Source organism: Cryphonectria parasitica, assembly GCF_011745365.1.
Source record: "Cryphonectria parasitica EP155 unplaced genomic scaffold M406scaffold_5, whole genome shotgun sequence".
NCBI classification, from domain to species: domain Eukaryota; kingdom Fungi; phylum Ascomycota; class Sordariomycetes; order Diaporthales; family Cryphonectriaceae; genus Cryphonectria; species Cryphonectria parasitica.
The window spans coordinates 2851803-2869056 of record NW_024468913.1 but is presented as its reverse complement, the minus strand read 5'-3'; the positions used below and the strand labels follow the sequence as shown (position 1 = coordinate 2869056).

At 53.5% G+C, this 17254-nt stretch overlaps 4 protein-coding genes across 4 annotated transcripts; 3 read left to right on the top strand and 1 right to left on the bottom strand.

Moving 5' to 3' along the window:
• Positions 1 to 5264: 5264 nt before the first annotated feature.
• M406DRAFT_260019 (uncharacterized protein) lies at positions 5265 to 5450 on the top strand (the record flags this gene model as incomplete). Its single annotated transcript, XM_040917333.1, has 1 exon — positions 5265 to 5450. One exon carries the CDS (start codon positions 5265 to 5267, stop codon positions 5448 to 5450), a length of 186 nt encoding a protein of 61 aa, XP_040775811.1.
• A 2320-nt stretch (positions 5451 to 7770) lies between these two features.
• Positions 7771 to 10258, bottom strand: M406DRAFT_91116 (uncharacterized protein; the record flags this gene model as incomplete). The annotated part of the gene is made up of 4 exons (XM_040926193.1): positions 9853 to 10258; positions 9480 to 9536; positions 8065 to 9324; positions 7771 to 7992 (listed from the first exon to the last, which is right to left on the bottom strand). The coding sequence occupies exons 2-4, from the start codon at positions 9513 to 9515 to the stop codon at positions 7771 to 7773; spliced, it is 1518 nt and encodes a 505-aa protein (XP_040775810.1). The 5' UTR covers positions 9516 to 9536; positions 9853 to 10258.
• Positions 10259 to 11717: 1459 nt separating this feature from the next.
• Positions 11718 to 13341, top strand: M406DRAFT_346738 (60S ribosomal protein L2, mitochondrial precursor). Its single transcript, XM_040922220.1, has 4 exons — positions 11718 to 11978; positions 12078 to 12936; positions 13015 to 13088; positions 13159 to 13341. The coding sequence occupies exons 1-4, from the start codon at positions 11952 to 11954 to the stop codon at positions 13261 to 13263; spliced, it is 1065 nt and encodes a 354-aa protein (XP_040775809.1). The 5' UTR covers positions 11718 to 11951; the 3' UTR covers positions 13264 to 13341.
• A 1976-nt stretch (positions 13342 to 15317) lies between these two features.
• Positions 15318 to 16841, top strand: M406DRAFT_43706 (uncharacterized protein; the record flags this gene model as incomplete). Its single annotated transcript, XM_040924228.1, has 3 exons — positions 15318 to 15505; positions 15602 to 16117; positions 16229 to 16841. The coding sequence occupies 3 exons, from the start codon at positions 15318 to 15320 to the stop codon at positions 16839 to 16841; spliced, it is 1317 nt and encodes a 438-aa protein (XP_040775808.1).
• Between the last annotated feature and the right edge of the window lie 413 nt (positions 16842 to 17254).

Below are 17254 nucleotides of genomic sequence, written 5' to 3'. Positions count from 1 at the left end.
TCTTTAAAGTGACCGAGTGCATGATCCTCGTCGCAACTCTGAAAAGGTTTCCATGTGCGTCTCTGTTCTGACTGAACGGCATGCCAAGTAGGCTCAATGTTCATAATGTGCACCCAATCGCGGGCCATCCTTTGGCTGGGCACTCACACCTTGACCCCGCGAGATTTGCAAAAGCTAGAACGATCTTGCTACAGACTAGTAGTAAATCCCGAAAAGGATGTTGGGAAGACCAGGCGAGCGCAATGCGAGGAGGCAACTTGTCTTGTGTGTGATCGCCAGGACTCTTGTTGCACATCGTGCAGATAATCAGATACCAAGACCTGCAAGATTGATTAGCATTCCATCGCCTACTTCAGTTAGTTCATAGTATCCCAGGGGAGCGGTTGTGACCAGGGGAAGACGGAATCTGAGAAACTAGCATCCCATCTATCACAGGGAGAAGAAGTTGTCGTCAGCTCTGGTACTACTATGCATGTATCGAATGGACGGACTTCGTATTACGTAGCACACTTTCAAGGGCCAGGGGCCGGGTGGACAAAAGTGTGCATGCAGGTACGGTGCATGAAATACGCAGGAGGCTGAATAGATTGCAGCTTGGTATCCCTGATGTTTCAAACTCCCTTTGACCCGTACATCTGGTTGAGATAAGTGGCGATGAGAGTGATAATCATCACTGCTTATGCAGTAGTAGTAGGTAGGGCATGGAATTCCATGATAGCTTGCCAAGTCCTTTTGAGAAAGCCAAGTGCTGTTCCATGAATATCACAACACTGTCCACTGCGGTACAGAGAAGAAGAAGAAGAAGAAGAAGAAGAAGCCACCCCCTCTTGCATGAGATGCCGACCACCTTCCAAACTCCAAGAACGCCTTTTACCAACCTGGTGTATCGAAACGTTCCAGAAGGCTTCGATGCAGAGTTAGCCTGAGGAGAGGGGAGGGTGGACGCTATAACAGCTCGCTTACAACATCGTGCAGCGAGGAGGAATCATCAAAATGTAGGGCAGCCAGCCATAAAGGAGATGAAGTTGGGAGGTCGATGGCAAAAAGGTGAAACACGGGCCAATAGGGCGTTGGCCTGTGCCATGCCTGCTGCAGCATGATCCCCTGCTGTAGTTGTGGGCTCTGAGACATGCCCAACCCAGACGGGTGGCTTCCCCTGTTGAGAGTGGATGGAGGGAGCCCCCTGGTCCCCTGACTAAACTCAGCCAGAACACCTTGGTAGGAAGGAAAAAAGGTGCTTTCCCCCTGTACTCAAGGCTAGTCAGTGTTAGGACTCGCCTGCTTAGGGGTCTAAGACAAGACCTGGGGACATCGCGGGCGTATCCCCCCCCCCCTTCCTTCTGCGCTTGCCCTGGTTTAGCTGGGCCGTCGATTATGCAAGGCATGGATGACATGACCGTCTCCCCAACCAGCTCGTGATGAGCTCGACCTTTTTGCTCAACCCGGCCATACAGAACAAAATCTCACGCAACAAAACGTCATGACACCGTTGTTGCCTTCGCCGTTTCGAAGAGAAAACCAAACATTGGAAAGATGGCCACGCAGACAGCCCGGGAGATGGCGCAGCAGCGATTGACTGCCTAGAGGTCGAGCTCTCTCTGCGCCAGACCAACCGCAGCAGCAACAGCCATTGTCGGATGTGTGGTCAGACGAGAGCCCTTTCAAGCTGTTTCATGCAGCCAAACAATTCCAGATCGAGGTCAATTTCGGATAGTTATCAGAGTTGCAAGGCCAAGCCGTTTCCAGGCAATACTTTTTACTATGTACCTGTCTGCAACTGCACGGCAGACGTGCGCCGGCCGCAGCTTGTCAGACCACCCCCCTTGCCGCGTTCCAGCTGCGCAGAGCAGACTGAACTCTCAAACCCAGGGCCGGCTCTGTTTCCGACCTGGGACAACTGGAGCATGTTTCCACTTCTAGCACGGGGGGAGAATCATCTCGAGCCCTCAAGGTATGGAGAAGGGAAGGGAAAGAGAGGAAGAAAAAAAAAGATCGGATGCCAGAGCAGGGGGGGCAACACGAGGGTTCACTGCAGCATGCGGCGCAGGAAGCCTCGAGGTGGACTGCTTCAGCATCAACTCGCCTCGACAAGTCTGTAGTCTGCTGTGTGTCAAGTCTGTCAGCGAGGGCCCCTGACCAGACCGCCACCTGCGTACCAAAGCAACACACAGACGCACACACAAAGCTGCACAGGCAGGCAGCGCCGTCTGTCCATTCATCCCAATTGAGCTGTGACGCAGGACCTATCGGTGTCTTTTCTGAGTGAGGTTTCTGGAAAGTCAAAGTCCCGAGTCGTCTGTCTCAGTCCCCTCCTCTCTCTCCTCCCCCTCGTGTTGACGGACTTGCCAGCAATCTGCATGCAGAAATACGTGTTCACAAAAATAAACTATCGCGGCGCACACAGCGGGGTTGAGAGACACAAGACTCCTCCTCCTTGCTTGCAACCATTTGACCATGTGCATTCCTGGCATCACCGAGCAACAATGCTACAGGGCATGCCGGGTGACCCGGTCGTGCTGGGGCCTAATTCGAGTCTAGCCCAGGGCAAGCTGGCACTGTGGCACAATGCTGCGTGGGTAAGGTTCCGCTTATTCATGGTCTGAGGACCATCGGGATTCCCCTGGCCATCATTGCAAGTTACGGGGGTTGCAGGTCGCAGGTCGCAGGTCGCCCTTATCCCGGCCCGGCTTGACAAGTCCACCACCCCCCCATGACATGGTATCCATCATCCTCTCCATCCCTTCCTCAAGTAGGTAGCAGGGTGGGTGTAGTGTCATGTCATTTACTAGTCGTGTTGCGTCTATGTAAGTTTTGAGTGTGGCTCATCCATAGCATGATACTTAAAAAGACGCAAGCCTCCTCCTGGGTCGACTGCACACGGAGACAAACCTCAACAACTCTCTTAATCTGCATCCTTTCCCCTCCCCTCAACCGTCGTGTACACATGCTTGCGTGTGTCTGTCCGTTGACGACGTCTGGATATCTCCGAACCCCCTGTCTTTGAACAACTCAACAACCGTTCCTCTCTCTCCACTTACCGCCTATCTGGCTGGCTAGTGATCTGTGCACGCGGACCAGATCATCCACTCTTTACACGCACACTCACATACAACCATAAAATCTACTTCCATTCCAGTCATTCGCTCTCGTGCACTTTTGGGACTGGACAATCAATTACCGGGCTGAGCCTTTTTTTGCTTTGAACGAACCAGGAAAACGATCCTCCAACAAGAACTCTTAATACCCCCTTGCGGTCATCAGACCAACAACATCAACCCAACCTTTTGGAAACTTCAAAACCTGCCATCTGTCTCTTCGAAAGCAGAACGACTCTTCCATCAGGAGTACCCATCAAACAGAACGCTTCACCGCTCTCACCAATCACCAATCATCTCACAATGTTCGGCTTCCAACCACTCCACAGCCACTTCTCCCTCTCCTCGGGCTCGCTCCCTCCCTTCAACATGCGCCGGAGATCGACCACCTCAAGCGAGAGATCCGAGGGCTCCAGGATGTCATACGCTTCCAACACCTCCTCGACATCAGCGGCGTCCACCATCAACAGCGTGCTGCTGCGCCAGGCCTCCATCATAGACCTACAGGAGGAGCACGCCCAGTTCTCCTCTGAGCTCAACATCCTCGAGCCCAGGCCTATCGTCTTCTATGGCAGCATGGAGGAGCGCTTCTCCTCTTTATAAACAAAGAGGGGAGAGGTGGTTTTGCATCGCCTATGAACTGTCCTGACTGATAGGGCATGTTTTGGTTTTTTGTCTTTCTCCTGCTTCTACATTCAACCACCACCAATTTCCAACCACAAGCCGAGCCTATTTTCAAACACCCCCTTTTTTTCTCTCTTTCATTCTGCTCTTTTACTTCCTTCTTCTCTTCTCTATCGGCGCCATGACACCGACTACGATACCAAATCAAGGGAGGACTTTGACAGGATTTCATGCCATTACCATTCACGATGGCGCCGGTTCACATGAAGTAATTCTTCAGAGATCGCCACTGGCCAGAATTCCCTTTGCGGGCTTTGGCCTCCAAGTTTTCCGATGTTTGATGGGCGGAAGGATTCCCATCTCGATCCGTTTTTCTTTTCCACGAGGGAGAAGGGAGATTGGGGAAATTTATTGTTGAACTTGTTTGGTGAGCGCGCGCGAGACAGAGAGGAGACATGGAGTTTCAGTTGTTTACTGGCGCAAGAGGGCGTTCTATTCTTTTCAATCATTTATGAGAGGCAGGCTGCTACGACACACCTTGATGAAAGGGCAGGGGAATTTTTACTACACATGAGAAGAAGCGTATGAACGATGAGGGTGTGGAAGAGAAAAGTCCCACCCCCAAGGTATACAAACAAGCAAGAGACAAATGCAAACAAACCAGCACTGCGGCGCTTCAGCTGCGTCATCGCGACAATCACTTCTTCCTTACACAGACGTATCGATGTGTGCAATCCATACGTTGACATGATATGCGAGTGACCTGACTGCATCATCAGTTCCGCTACGAAACCAGATCTCGATGGCCCAGACAATTGGTGAGCACTCACCAACGCCACCGAGAGAGCAATAGACATGACACCCACGCCACGAGGCCAAAACTCGAAACCGAACCTACATACATACTTCAACCAACTGGAATCCTCCCCACACAGCCTTCACCCCTGAAGAGACATTTTCTCCGAGATGAGAAGAGGAAAAAGGAAACGTCCTTATCGTGAGACGAGGAACCTTCTCCCCCCAAGTTTTTCCTTCTTCTCGTAACACATGCCCACCGCCCACCCTCCTTTCCCAAAGATCCGTCGTGCCGGAGAAGGGCGTTTCAGATTGAAAAGCTTCATGGGAAGGCGATTACATCAGCCCCCCCACCTCCCAAGTCTCGTTCCCCACTCCGGTGTTTTCCTTTATTTCTTCTTTGATAGAGAGGTAGCATCATGTGAGATTTTTTTCTTTTTTTTCTTGTCAACGTTCGAGGGGGTGTTGTTGGCACATGTAGGAACTTGGCAGGCCCTACGGTACTTTTTATTTCCCTTCTCTTTCAACATGCAACTAATCAGGGGAGTGGAATTCCAATGGTGTGCCCATTGGGTGGCCCGCAGGGAAAATGTCGCCATTTGGCTGTCTCTCCCTTTCCTCGTTCGATAATAGAATTATGAAACAAGGATGAGAGGAGTAGTAACATGGTCATTGATTCGTGAGGTAAAGTTTGTAAACTTTATTTGAAAAATAAAAAGAGAAAAGAAAAAAATTCATGGGGAAAAAAACATGTACACAAATTTAACAAAAACATACAACACCGGGTATTCGCTAATGGTCACCCACTTAACTACTAATCCGGCGGTTAGTGGCTTATTTAGGGGAGAGCAGACGGGATCCCAAGTTCTCCACTACCTATGGTCGTATGTACTAGGGAATACTCTTTGCAAACTCATATTGGCATTGCAGCCCTGAGCTTTCCAACTTGTTTCTCCCTCATCACTCTACGCATATGATATCGGCTCCCGCAGGCCTTCCCCCCCCCCTTCCAGACCTCGCCCGCCATCATCGTTTTCAACTATAATGTGTCTTATCTACCGACCATCAACACCATTACTCAATTAACAGGATGAAAATGGCAAGACACAAGAAGAAGGAAGAAAAAGAAGAAGAAAGAAGGGGGGGGGGGGGAGGAAAGAAAGAAAGAAAACCTGGACCAATTTTTGATAACTATGTGCGTGATTCACTGCCAGTGAGTCACTGGCACCCGGCACCGGCTACAGCTGAGCCCCTAGAAGCGCAGACAATGAAATTGATTCATCCTGCGCATCTATTGTAGGCTCTGAGTCAAAAGTCTTGATGGCTGGGGGCATCCGCAATGCCCGTACCATCAACATATACCACATCCACGATGGGGTGGCGGTCGAGTTATTGCGAGCACTGCTCACGGGGCGGAGTCTGAAGTGTGTTAAGCAGACTGACGAACCTGGAAAACCTTTTGCTTCTCAAGCCCCCTAAAGAGACAGCCAGGTCTTTCTGCCCTTCGTGCGTGCCCAGACAACAATCTGCAGCGCCAGTCAAGTGACTAGGAGCGCCGAGTGAACGCGACATGTATAGCGACGAAGAGAAAGAGAGGCTGGAAGATGACACCACGATGAGTGCCTGTAGACTTGTGAATGAATATTACATCGCGACGGCGGGACCAGCTGCTCTTTTAGATTCGAAGCCCCTAAAGAATAAGGCCATCTTCGAATCTCTCTCTGCCAGGCAGGCACCACAAACGCCGTATTCATGACTGACATACCAGACCACTGTCCCATCGAGTCTCAACCAAATGGTCCAGCCAATGCAGTATTCAGGCCACCTTCAGCAACCCTCTCACAAATGCCAAATCACAACAACAATGACCCAGCCGACCCAACATCCTCCCTCTCCAAACTAGCCCGCAAAGCCTGCTGGCTTACTGGCGGCTGCCGTAGCACCCCTCACAACAGGCCCCCAATCACCATGACCACCCTTCTCACAATGACCTACGAGCGAAACCAAGTGGAGTGGGCCCGCACGGAGTGGGACAGGCAGAAACAGAAGGCTCCCCGGGAGCACGGCACGAGGTGAAGTTCGCGGCTGAGAGGCACGAGCCTAATCACTTAGTTTGTGGAAAACGGGTGTGGAGGCGGCGACGGCGAGGCGAGCTGCACAGCCGCTGCTGCTGCTGCTGGTGCCGATGACGATGTGGAGGAGGATGGCAAAACGGCAACGGGGCAAGTAAGCGCCAGCGCGGCATCAGTGCAGGAGGCTAAGAACGAACGCCCCAAGGGGATGGGAGAAGCTGGGGCTGGAGGCGACGGAAATGACGACCACCCTTGGTGATGAGACAGCATAGTGAAGGCCGCCAGGCTGTGTATAAGGATCCTGTGCATATTGGAACAGATATCAACACACCACGTCGTCAAGACAGTACAGTCCACAAACAAGCCGACATGTGTTGCATCCTCATGCCTCCCTAGGAAGCAGATGACAGAGGCCCCGAGACAATGCGGATGGCAGTAGTAAGAATAATGAAAATGGTCCCTTTTCGATTCCTTTTCTAATCAACGAAAACAAAGGCTGGTATGGTTAGTCCCTTGGCATCACCCACCCAACAGAATAACAATAATATGTACAAAGTGCAATGCAGCCTGTCCCAATTCCGTTGAGACCACCGTCCGTATCGAAAAGAACCGTGACCCCTGACATATGCTGCCATGCCATCCGGACCATCCAACCGTCGATGTGAAATCATTGAGACAAGCCAGGAGGAGGAGCAATGTGAGCGGCATGCGCTGTCCGCTCAACAGCTATAGCGATGTGACGAACTCCACAAAAACACAGACCATACATACAACAATGGGAAAAGGATAAAAAAAGAATTTATCAAACACGCGAAGAACTGAGTACCACCAACACCTCCAACTGACCTGCCCGTTCAACACCAGACGCCACCGTAAAAACACACGAAGAGCGAAATCCGAGAACTTTATTATCCACAAGGCCCTGTGATCCAGTGAGAAAGGTATGCAGAGCCGCGCATACGAGTGACGTTGATACTGGAGCTTCGTTCTTGGTCTATGGAATTCATGAGTGAGAGATCATAACCTTGGGTATCTGTTCATTGCCGGAATGCTGAGAAAGATGCTGCAACGCAACGCCCGTGACAACTGGGGATCAATAGACCCGTATGTCTATGTCATGAACAGGGGAGAAGATATGCTTTGATGACCGAGTGTTGTATGTGTGTGTGTGTGGGTGGCTTGGTTCACTCGTCGAGGGGTCGGTCCAGGTTGTGGATGCCAAAAACGGCAGCGTTCTTCTTAGCCCACTGGCGCGTCAGGATGGACGCCTTGAGGAACTTCTTGCTGGCATACTTCTTGAAGAAGGCCTCGTGAGCGACGGGCCGCGCCAGGTAGTCGACCATGAGGTGGATGATGGGCTCGATCTCAGTCTCGGTGTAGCCGGCATAGAATGACAGCGTCTCGTCCTGGAACGTAGTCTGTCAGTTAACTCCAAGAAGCAGCACCTCCACCGGCGATCTACGAATCGTTCAACTTACCCAGTCACCACGGTCCAGGATCAGGCGTGCCATGTACATAGCAGCGGCAGCTACGTGGGAGGGACGGTAGGGCATGAAGCGGCGATCGACAATACTGATTTCTAGCAGGTACTTGGCGACAGTACGGGTCTGGATGTCATAGTTGTCGGCCTTGGAAATACGGCGGAGGAAGTTCATGGGGTTGGGGTAGCTGAGGTCGTACTCTAGAGTCTGCAGGATGAATCGCTCGGCAGCGAGGATCTCAGACTCGGAGAAGCCATTGTCCGCAACGTGCTTGAAGTTGCCGACGTGGGGGGAGAGGACCTCCTCGTACTTGGATGCAATGAACATGGCAGTGATGCCGACGAGCTGGACACGGTCGAGCTGGACGACCTTCTCGGAGAGGAAACGGTCAATGATGTTGATTGCGAGAAACAGGGTCTCGGGGAGGAGATGGAAACGGGTGTGGACCTCGATGAGCCAGTCGACGAGAATGCTGCGCGTCTTCCACTCGAGCTCGTCCTGGTGCTCCATGTAGTCGGGGTTGGGCAACGAGGAAGGCTCGATGGTCAGGAGGTAGTCGAAGATCTCGTGGGCATACTCGGCAACCATCAGGGGATCATCGCGGTCCTCCGAGTCGAGATCCTTCACACCCTCGGGGTACTCGAAGTCGTTGGTGGCCAGGTAATCAGCCTGGGTGTCCTGGGCTGGCTCGGGCTCGGGCTGGGGCTCAACCTCGACAGCCTTCTGCTCCTTCTGGGCTCTGACGTTCTCCTTCTCTGCAGTGTGTGGCTTCTTGCGGACGGGCTCGGCACCCTCAGGGGTGCCCTTCTTGGCGAGAGCGGCAGCGGTGGCCTTGCGCTTGGAGCCGATCTCGCCAGGGCCAGAAGCCTTGGTCTTCTTGGTGACATTGGTTTCCTTGGATGTGAGGGGGCCGCCGCGAGCGGCACGAGTGGTACCAACGGTCGAGCTCTTGGTTACTCGGTTCGCAGTAGTCTTGGACACGGTAGCCGACTTGGTGGTGGCACCGATCTTCTTTCCCTCACTGACCTCAATCTTGGTGACGTTGGAGACATCGCCCAGGGCAGCACGCTTGCGGGTAGCACCGGTGACGTTAGCGTTGAGACCAGCCTTCTTAGCCGCGAGGGGCTTGTTGGGCTGGGACAGCTCGTCGACATGCAGCGCGGCTGCCTTAGCACGCGTCAGACGTTGGGAACCGAGGCCGCTGTTCTCATCGTTCTCGTTGGCGGCGACGCGCGCGGCGCGGGTGGTAGCACGTCCCTATTTCAAGATATTAGAGGTCTGACATGGGGCAGGATGGGGCGGTTGTTGATGGCATCAAGAGCTTGCAGCGATTGACAAAGCTTCTTGTATAGTGACACCCGAATTGGTTGTTTGGAGATTAGACCAAGAGGAGAGGGAGGGAGATATCTTACAGGAGGCATATTGCTGATTGTTCTGTCAGACTTCATTTACCCAAATGCTGATGGGGCCTGTTGTAGTAAACAAAGTCAATTAAGGGTGGGATTGATTGTTTTGTTGCCAGATTGGCAGAAGATGGACATGTGTCTAAGAGGTGTTGGGTTGTGGGCAAGGCCAGCTGGAGCTGCAGGATAAAGTGCAGGTTCAGGTTGAGATGGAGGTGGAGCTGGAGCTGCAGATTGTGGACAACTGTGGACGTGGACGTGGCTGCGGGCAGCGCGTCGGGGTGGTGAAAAAAATTGAGCTGTTGCAGAGGGTTGGGTGGGTGAAAAGGGTGGAGGCAGAAAGGCTCAGGGTCAAGGTTTGGGCCATTATTCCAAAACTTACAATGGACTACTTGGCAACTAAGTGAAAAGAGATGCGAAGTATGTCTAGACACGTGAATATACAGTCAATAAAAAGGACTGAATGCTCTGTTTGGAGTCAAGACAGAAAATGTGTCTGTTGGATGTTGGGCCCCCCCTGTGTTCTGGGCGGTGGGCAGGTAGGGGAATGGCTCAAAAGACAAGCATCGGTGAGAGCGAGACGCGTCTGGAGGTGCGATTGGATGGATATTGGTGGCCAGGCAGAGATTGTGTCTCCTGCGTGTCCTGCTGGCTGATGATATTGCCTTTGTGTGTGTTGAAATTGTTGTTGCCAATGGGTAATGACCTGCTCTCCTAGGGGAAGATCAAAGGAGAGAGAGAGTAGAGGAGGGTGGCTGGTGTGTTGTGATGGGTTGGATGCAGTCTTGGAGGTGGAGAGGGAGAAGAGGTGTGAGGTGTACAGTACAGCGGTAACAGTTCCAGGCCTGCTGCAGTGTTTATGTGCTTGCTCAGGCGCTTGTTTTGAGGATCCACCACCCAGTCACTGGCAGTCAGGTATTTGGTTGGTATGGGCAGCTGTGCCGGGGGCTTGATGCTCTCTGGCGAAGTGTGGAGCTTTCCGGGTTTGGGAAGAAGAAAGAGCGTGTTGGGTGAGGGACGAGGGACCCATGCACTGGAGACACCACCACACCACAGCAACCGAAAGCAGAGACAAAGCAAGCACAACTTGTTCAGTCGAGGTTGCCCGGCTGTAGCTGTGGATGAGTGGGAAAGGGATGGTGGGAGGGAGTGAAAGAATGCTGCCAGACAGACTGTGGACAGGTCTTGGTAAAACAGAGAGAAAGGTCTCTGCCTCCCAGTCTTGCAGTAAAAGTCCTCGACGCGTCTGGCAGGGCTTGGTGCGGGAGAGGCAAAGGTCAAGAGCAGTCGGAGGGAGAACGCAAGGAATGCTTGAGAGAGCACAGTACATACCTAGCATAAATATTTGAAATTGAACCACAACTTGCTCCAAAAATTTATGGATGTCTGGCAAACAGGCGTGTCGACCAGAGAGGAGAGGAGAGGCTGACAGACAGGAGAGTGAAGGTCGAGATGATGCAGGAGGAAGAGTCAAGACCAAGAGACTGAGTAGGACACAGGATGGATGACAGGAACCCTCCTGTGTCGGGTAACCAACCCTGACATCAGTTGGATGCTCAGAACGCCAGCTGTGGGGTCAAAACCGTCTTGACGCGTTGTTTGGACAGGCTCGCCATGGCAACCACACAGCAACGGTGACCCCATATGGTTTAGCCTCCCCAGCTTCTACCGTGCTATGAAAAGCCCACCTTGTAGCGCGTACCCTTGTCAAGCCTGGTCCTGCCTCCTGGCCACTACAACCTGCTGATTTCAAACACCTGCCAGCAACCTCCAAGGCCTGCAGAGGTGCTACTATGCAGCATGTCTCGGACTCTGCACAATAAGATGTTGAGACCAGGCTGGATCATATCATTGTAATAATCATCATCATACATGAGATGCTTCTGCTCCTTCACTGGAAGAAAGTATTTCCTCACTTTTGAATTCACTCCCGAGGTTCCCATATGTGGTCCTAGTCTCTTTAAAGGCCAACACCTGTCTTTCCAAGGCCACTTTATGCCATTGGCTCTGGAATCACACAATGTCTGCAGCAGATTGAAATGCAGATTGAAGCAGGTATTGTATTTACTCATCTAACACATGACGGAACAATAATCTAGCCATTGTTGAAGTTTTTTGGTCGGGTGTTTTGGGAAGACGTGACCATCGATGAACCCTAACCCTCCTAGTTGCCCAAAAGTAAAGCACAGACCATTGCTAGCCTTGCCGTCGCATCAGTCGAATTTTCCCAAGCTCACGAGCCCTGGTATCCAACATCATTGAGACTGGTCCCGTGTCAACACCCACGCCTCTTGCTGGCGGAGATCTTCTTGCCCTCCTCCTACCGAAGCTGAAGGTCCCCACAGGAGCCAATTCATGGCCCTGACCGGCAATTGACCGACCTCCCTTCCCCTCCACGACGCCTCCAGAAAGCTCCAAATCCGTCCCTCCTCCGAGCTTCTTAAAAACCTCTCTATCTCTCTCTCCTCAGCCGCCCACACGATGTTACAGCCCCGGATACGGCCGCTGGCGACGGCCATCCGGTCCCTCCTCGCTACGCCTTCCTCCTGTCCTGGCTCCCTCCTCCCCTCGGCAGGCTACGCCACCGTCGCGAAGAAGAAGCTCAAGCTGAACCAGCCCTCGCCCTTTGCTCAGACGACTGTGGCGGCCTCCAAGAAGGCGGCAGAGGAGGACGTGAGCGTGACCCTCCGCACCTACAAGCCACGCACGCCCGGTCTCCGTCACCTGAAGAGACCTATCAACGACCACCTCTGGCGGGGCCGTCCCTACCGACCGCTCACATTCCCCAAGAAGGGCCAGGCGCGCGGCGGGCGCAACAACAGCGGGCGCATCACGGTGCGGCACCGGGGTGGCGGCGCAAAACGGCGCATCCGGACGGTGGACTTTGACCGCAAGGACCCCGGGGCGCACCTCGTGGACCGCATCGAGTACGACCCGAACCGTACGGCGCACATCGCCCTGCTGACCAACCGGGCCACGGGCCGCAAGAGCTACATCATCGCCGCGGACGGCATGCGGGCGGGCGACGTGGTGCACTCCTACCGGGCGGGCCTGCCCAAGGATCTGCTGGAGGACATGGGCGGCATCATCGACCCTGGTATCCTGGCCGCGCGGACAGCGCACAGGGGAAACTGCCTGCCCATGCACCTGATCCCTGTGGGCACCATGATCTACTGCATCGCCTCCCGCAAGGACGGCCCGGCCAAGTTCTGCCGGAGCGCGGGCACGTACGGCGTGATTGAGTCCAAGGAGGAGGAGACGCGGGACGACGGCACCAAGATGGTGACGGGCAAGTTTGTCATGGTGCGGCTGCAGAGCGGCGAGATCCGCAAGGTGGACAAGGACGCCGTGGCCACCATTGGTATTGCGAGCAACGTTCACTATTCTTATACGTCACTGGGCAAGGCAGGAAGAAACCGATGGTTGGGTATCAGGCCCACTGTGAGAGGATTAGCCATGAACTCTGGTATGTTGCTTTCCTTCTTTTCCCGCTGTCAGTCTCTCCCTCTCTCTCTCTTGGTACTGATATTGCTGGGGTTCACAGTTGATCACCCGCACGGTGGTGGTCGTGGAAAGTCCAAGGGTAACAGAATTCCCGTAAGCCCGTGGGGCAAACCGGTACGTGCTCAATCCTCCCTCTCCTTTACAATGTTTGGTGCGAGAACAGCAGCTGATATGGATCATGCAGGCCAAATCAGGTTACAAGACACGCAGAACCAACAACATCAACAGGCATGTTGTTACGCCACGTGTGCGCAACATGGGCAGGAGAAAAGACAGAAAGGCATCATAGAAATCCGGTGGTTTATGCATATGAAGCCCAAATCTGTATCAGACTACGATTTTGTATAATGGAATATCCAATCCGACCAAAACGCAGAAATTCACTTGGGCAATCCTGAGCTTGTATACCCTACGACTCCAAAGCCTTGAATAAGAGTCCAGTAGAAAAAGCTCAAACTCATGAGGCTTTCGGACCGAACGGCTGGTCACCTCTTTGGGCCGCACTTTGAGAAGCCTGAAGGGTGAACGTCACAAGGAGTGTCACAAAAAGTTGGCCCTCAGAAGGTCATGTTTAATTCCTCAGACCCGACCATGCTGGTGGTGGGTGTCTCTGGATGTATGTAACGGTCTAGTCTCCCCGCCATGCATGCCCTCTCTCTCTCTCTATTTATAGAGACGCAAAGATCCAACCCGCCTGGTTAAGCTTACTCGCCATGCCCCCCTTTCATTTTGCCCTCTCTTCCTTTACCTTTTTCTCGGCTTGTGATTGGTCACATAGCTGGACCAGGTGGAGTGGAGTAGACCACCCAAGGGCTTCCCGTTTCCGATCCTAAGGGTCGGTCGAGGAACGAGCATTTTGCAATAAAACAGTAGCTCCAACCGGAATGCATCCCGAAAAATGCAACAGAAAAAGGGGAGCATGCAAGGCTCTTGCTGCTCTCTCCTCAACCACCTCCGACCTTCGTCTGTCTACAAAAAAAAAGAAAAGAAGAAAGATGGGTTGTTGAAGAAAAAAAAGTTTAAAGAAAAAAAAAGGAAAATACAAAACGGGGATCCCAGCAACCATTATTTCTGGCGCGGGACCTTCGGCGGTGAGGAGATGATGATTGACTTCCCCCCGAACCCTATACCTGGAGCTATCATAGATTTCTCCAACCGCAAACCCCAGTGAGGAAGATGGTGGTGGTGGTGGTACTGGTGGTGGCCGCCCTCCTTCCCAGACCGCTCACGGGTCTTGTCTTACCTCATAGCAAATTTCCCCCCTCTGGCCTCCTTTGGGGGCCAAGCCTTGCGCACCAGGGCGGCGGGCACGCCCTGTTCGTCACAGTTCCTTTGGGGCTGACCTCCCTCATGGGAAATGTGCCGAGGAAGTGTGTGAGTGAGAGACAGAGGGAGGGACGGAAGGAGGGGAGGGATGCCTCGTCTTCAGCTCGAAGGCCGCGCGTGGCTGTGTGTTCCGTATTTGATGAGGATTTCCTTGTCCCTTCTAGCGGGGCTGGGCTGAGAGGTAGGGTTGGCGATATGAATATAAGCACAAGCTCTCCGGGTCACGCGGCACGAGGCCCTTTTCTTCAGCTTGCAATACTCCTCTCTCTCTCTCTCTCTCTCTCTCTCTCTCTCTCTTTCTGTGTTTTGGAATTGGTTGTTTTCTTCTTTCCTTTTTTTCCTATTGACGATAACCTACCGAGACCAAAAAAAAAAAGCACCAAAAAAACCACCCACTTGTGTTGTTGACGTTGGGAACCAACAGACGAGATTGACGAGAGACACGGTGCCAAGTGTTAGAACGAGGAGTGATCGACGCTGGGCCTATCCCGACAAGTGTTTCTCTTCGGATTATATCACAAGCCACGACCAAAGTAAAAACGGACAAGAAGAAACGCCAAGGAATCTCCCACAATTGTCATTCACCAAGGAGCTAAAGTGCTCGGCACGCATCATCACCAGCAGGAGATTAGACTTTCGAGCCACACAGCCGAGCGGGCGCAAGTCATTACACCAAAACGAACGGATCATGTTGGCCCGGTGGAAGTGCTAATCAAGTAGTTTGAGGAACGGCTCACACACCACGGCCCGCTCCTTAGTACATAGTACGCAGCTGGACTGACTGGTACTGCATCCGGTGCAGCCTTTTATTGTTACGTCTTCTTCACTCACGTTAATATGACGGACGCTCCATCATCTGGCGGCTCTTTCCCACTCAACTCGATACCTGGACGAAGAGTGTACAGCCGGCTCAGTGACGATAACTCCGTCGACGACGGTGCTGATACTTTGTACTCGGGCGCAGCAGATTATCAACACCATCAAGAGGCTCGCCCTCGTCCTCTTCCTTCCTTTCAGATGCCGAGCATACCACCACTACAAAGCCTGCGCGCGCGCATGGGCTCCAAGAGGCCCGGTGGTGCCGTGATCATCTCCTCATATGTCTTCGACTGGATCGTCGTCGTTGTAGTGTTTGGGATTGCGGCTTATATGAACAACCACGAACCAAATAGGAGACCCTTCAGCCTTGAGGACCCCAACATCTCGTGAGCAGAACCACCCTTATTCTTACACACCGGATTATTATCCCCCCCTCCCCTCCCCCAACACGGTGCGGTCTCAGATGTTGACCCTCATCCCAGTTTTCCATTCACGGAGCATGAGACCGTACCGTCCTGGCTCCTCATCACCCTCTGCACCGGCGTCCCTATTGTCGTCATCCCCATCATCAGCCTGCTCTTCGTTCCAGGCCACACCGTCCCGTCCAGCACCCCCAAGGCTCTCATCTGGAGGCGCAAGCTATGGGAACTCCACGTCGGCTGGCTGGGTCTCGCACTGTCCCTCGCCGGCACCTGGTTCATCACGAACGGCATGAAGAATATGTGCGGCAAGCCGAGGCCGGACCTGCTCGCCCGGTGCAACCCAGATGTCGACAATTTTGCGCAGTATGTTCTCGGCGGCGTGAATGTCGACACGGGGTTTCAGCAGCTGGTGTCGGCCGATATCTGCCGGGGCATGGCCAACCACGATGACGCGCAGAGCATACTGGAGGACGGGTTTAGGAGTTACCCGTCGGGCCACTCGAGCTCGTCGGCGGCGGGGCTGGTCTACCTGTCGCTCTTCATCGCGAGCAAGTTTGCCATCACGATCCCGTTCCTGTAAGCCCATATGTGCATCATCGAGTTGAACTTTACCCCAGATCTCTCGCGTGGCCTTGAGAGAAGAAGGAAGAAGAAACGTAAGCATGCCGGCTGACCACCAGCAAACAGGGCACCAGGAGACACCTCAGCAACCTCCTTCACAGCCTTCCCCTCGCGAAGCAACCTCTCCTCCCGGCAGGAAGACCAGCAGCGCCTAAGTGCCCCCCACAACCCGAACGCCCAGCACCTCTTCTCTGCCCACAATGCCCGCCTCACCGCCGCACGTCGCCAGGCCGCCGCACCACCACTGTACCTCCTCGTCCTCGCCGTGGTGCCTTTCTTCACCGCCGTGTTCATCGCCTCGTCCCGCTGGTTCAACTTCCGCCACCACGGATTCGATATCCTCTTCGGCTTCTTCATCGGCACTGTCTGTGCCTTCTTTGCTTTTCGCTGGTATCATCTTCCCGTGTCGCGCGGTGCAGGTTGGGCTTGGGGCCCACGTTCGGCGGATAAGGCGTTTTGGGCTGGGGTTGGTAGCTTGAGCTATGCGACAGAATGGGAGCAGGATGTCGAGGATGGGTTTCGGCAGCAGCAGCAACGAGAGTTGCCGGATGAGGAGAGACCTCACGATGCAGCGATGATGATGGAGGAGGGAAGGAAGGGCGTGCGTGCTGGGAGTGCGGATAGTACTGGGCTCCACGGGGATATTGAGGACCAGGACGCCAGAAGGACGATGTCCTAGGCATTATCTTCCTCAATGAGAATGTTTCGGTTATGAATGCGGCATGGAATGTCGACTCTCAAGAGCTCTATCCATGTTCGGCGGGGTCCTTCTCCTCATCCTCGTAACCGAGCTGAAGCATGGAACCACCCCAATGCTCAACTTGACTGCCCTCGATACTCCATCATGAAAATGTCTACCGAGGGCGTTTGATCTGCCGGCACGATTCGAACATCCAGAGGTCGTCTGCAGGTAAACTTCGAGAGCACCTAGGCCATACAGGACGCCTCAGCCATGATCACCTCTGAAGAGTATGGCGTTGCTCAGCCTGCTGGTGTCGAAGCAGGCCATCCTTCACTTGTCATTTGTGCTCTCCAGGATATTGGTACTGCTGCGACAGACACCTTTCGAGGGAATACAGAAGTGACGCGCTC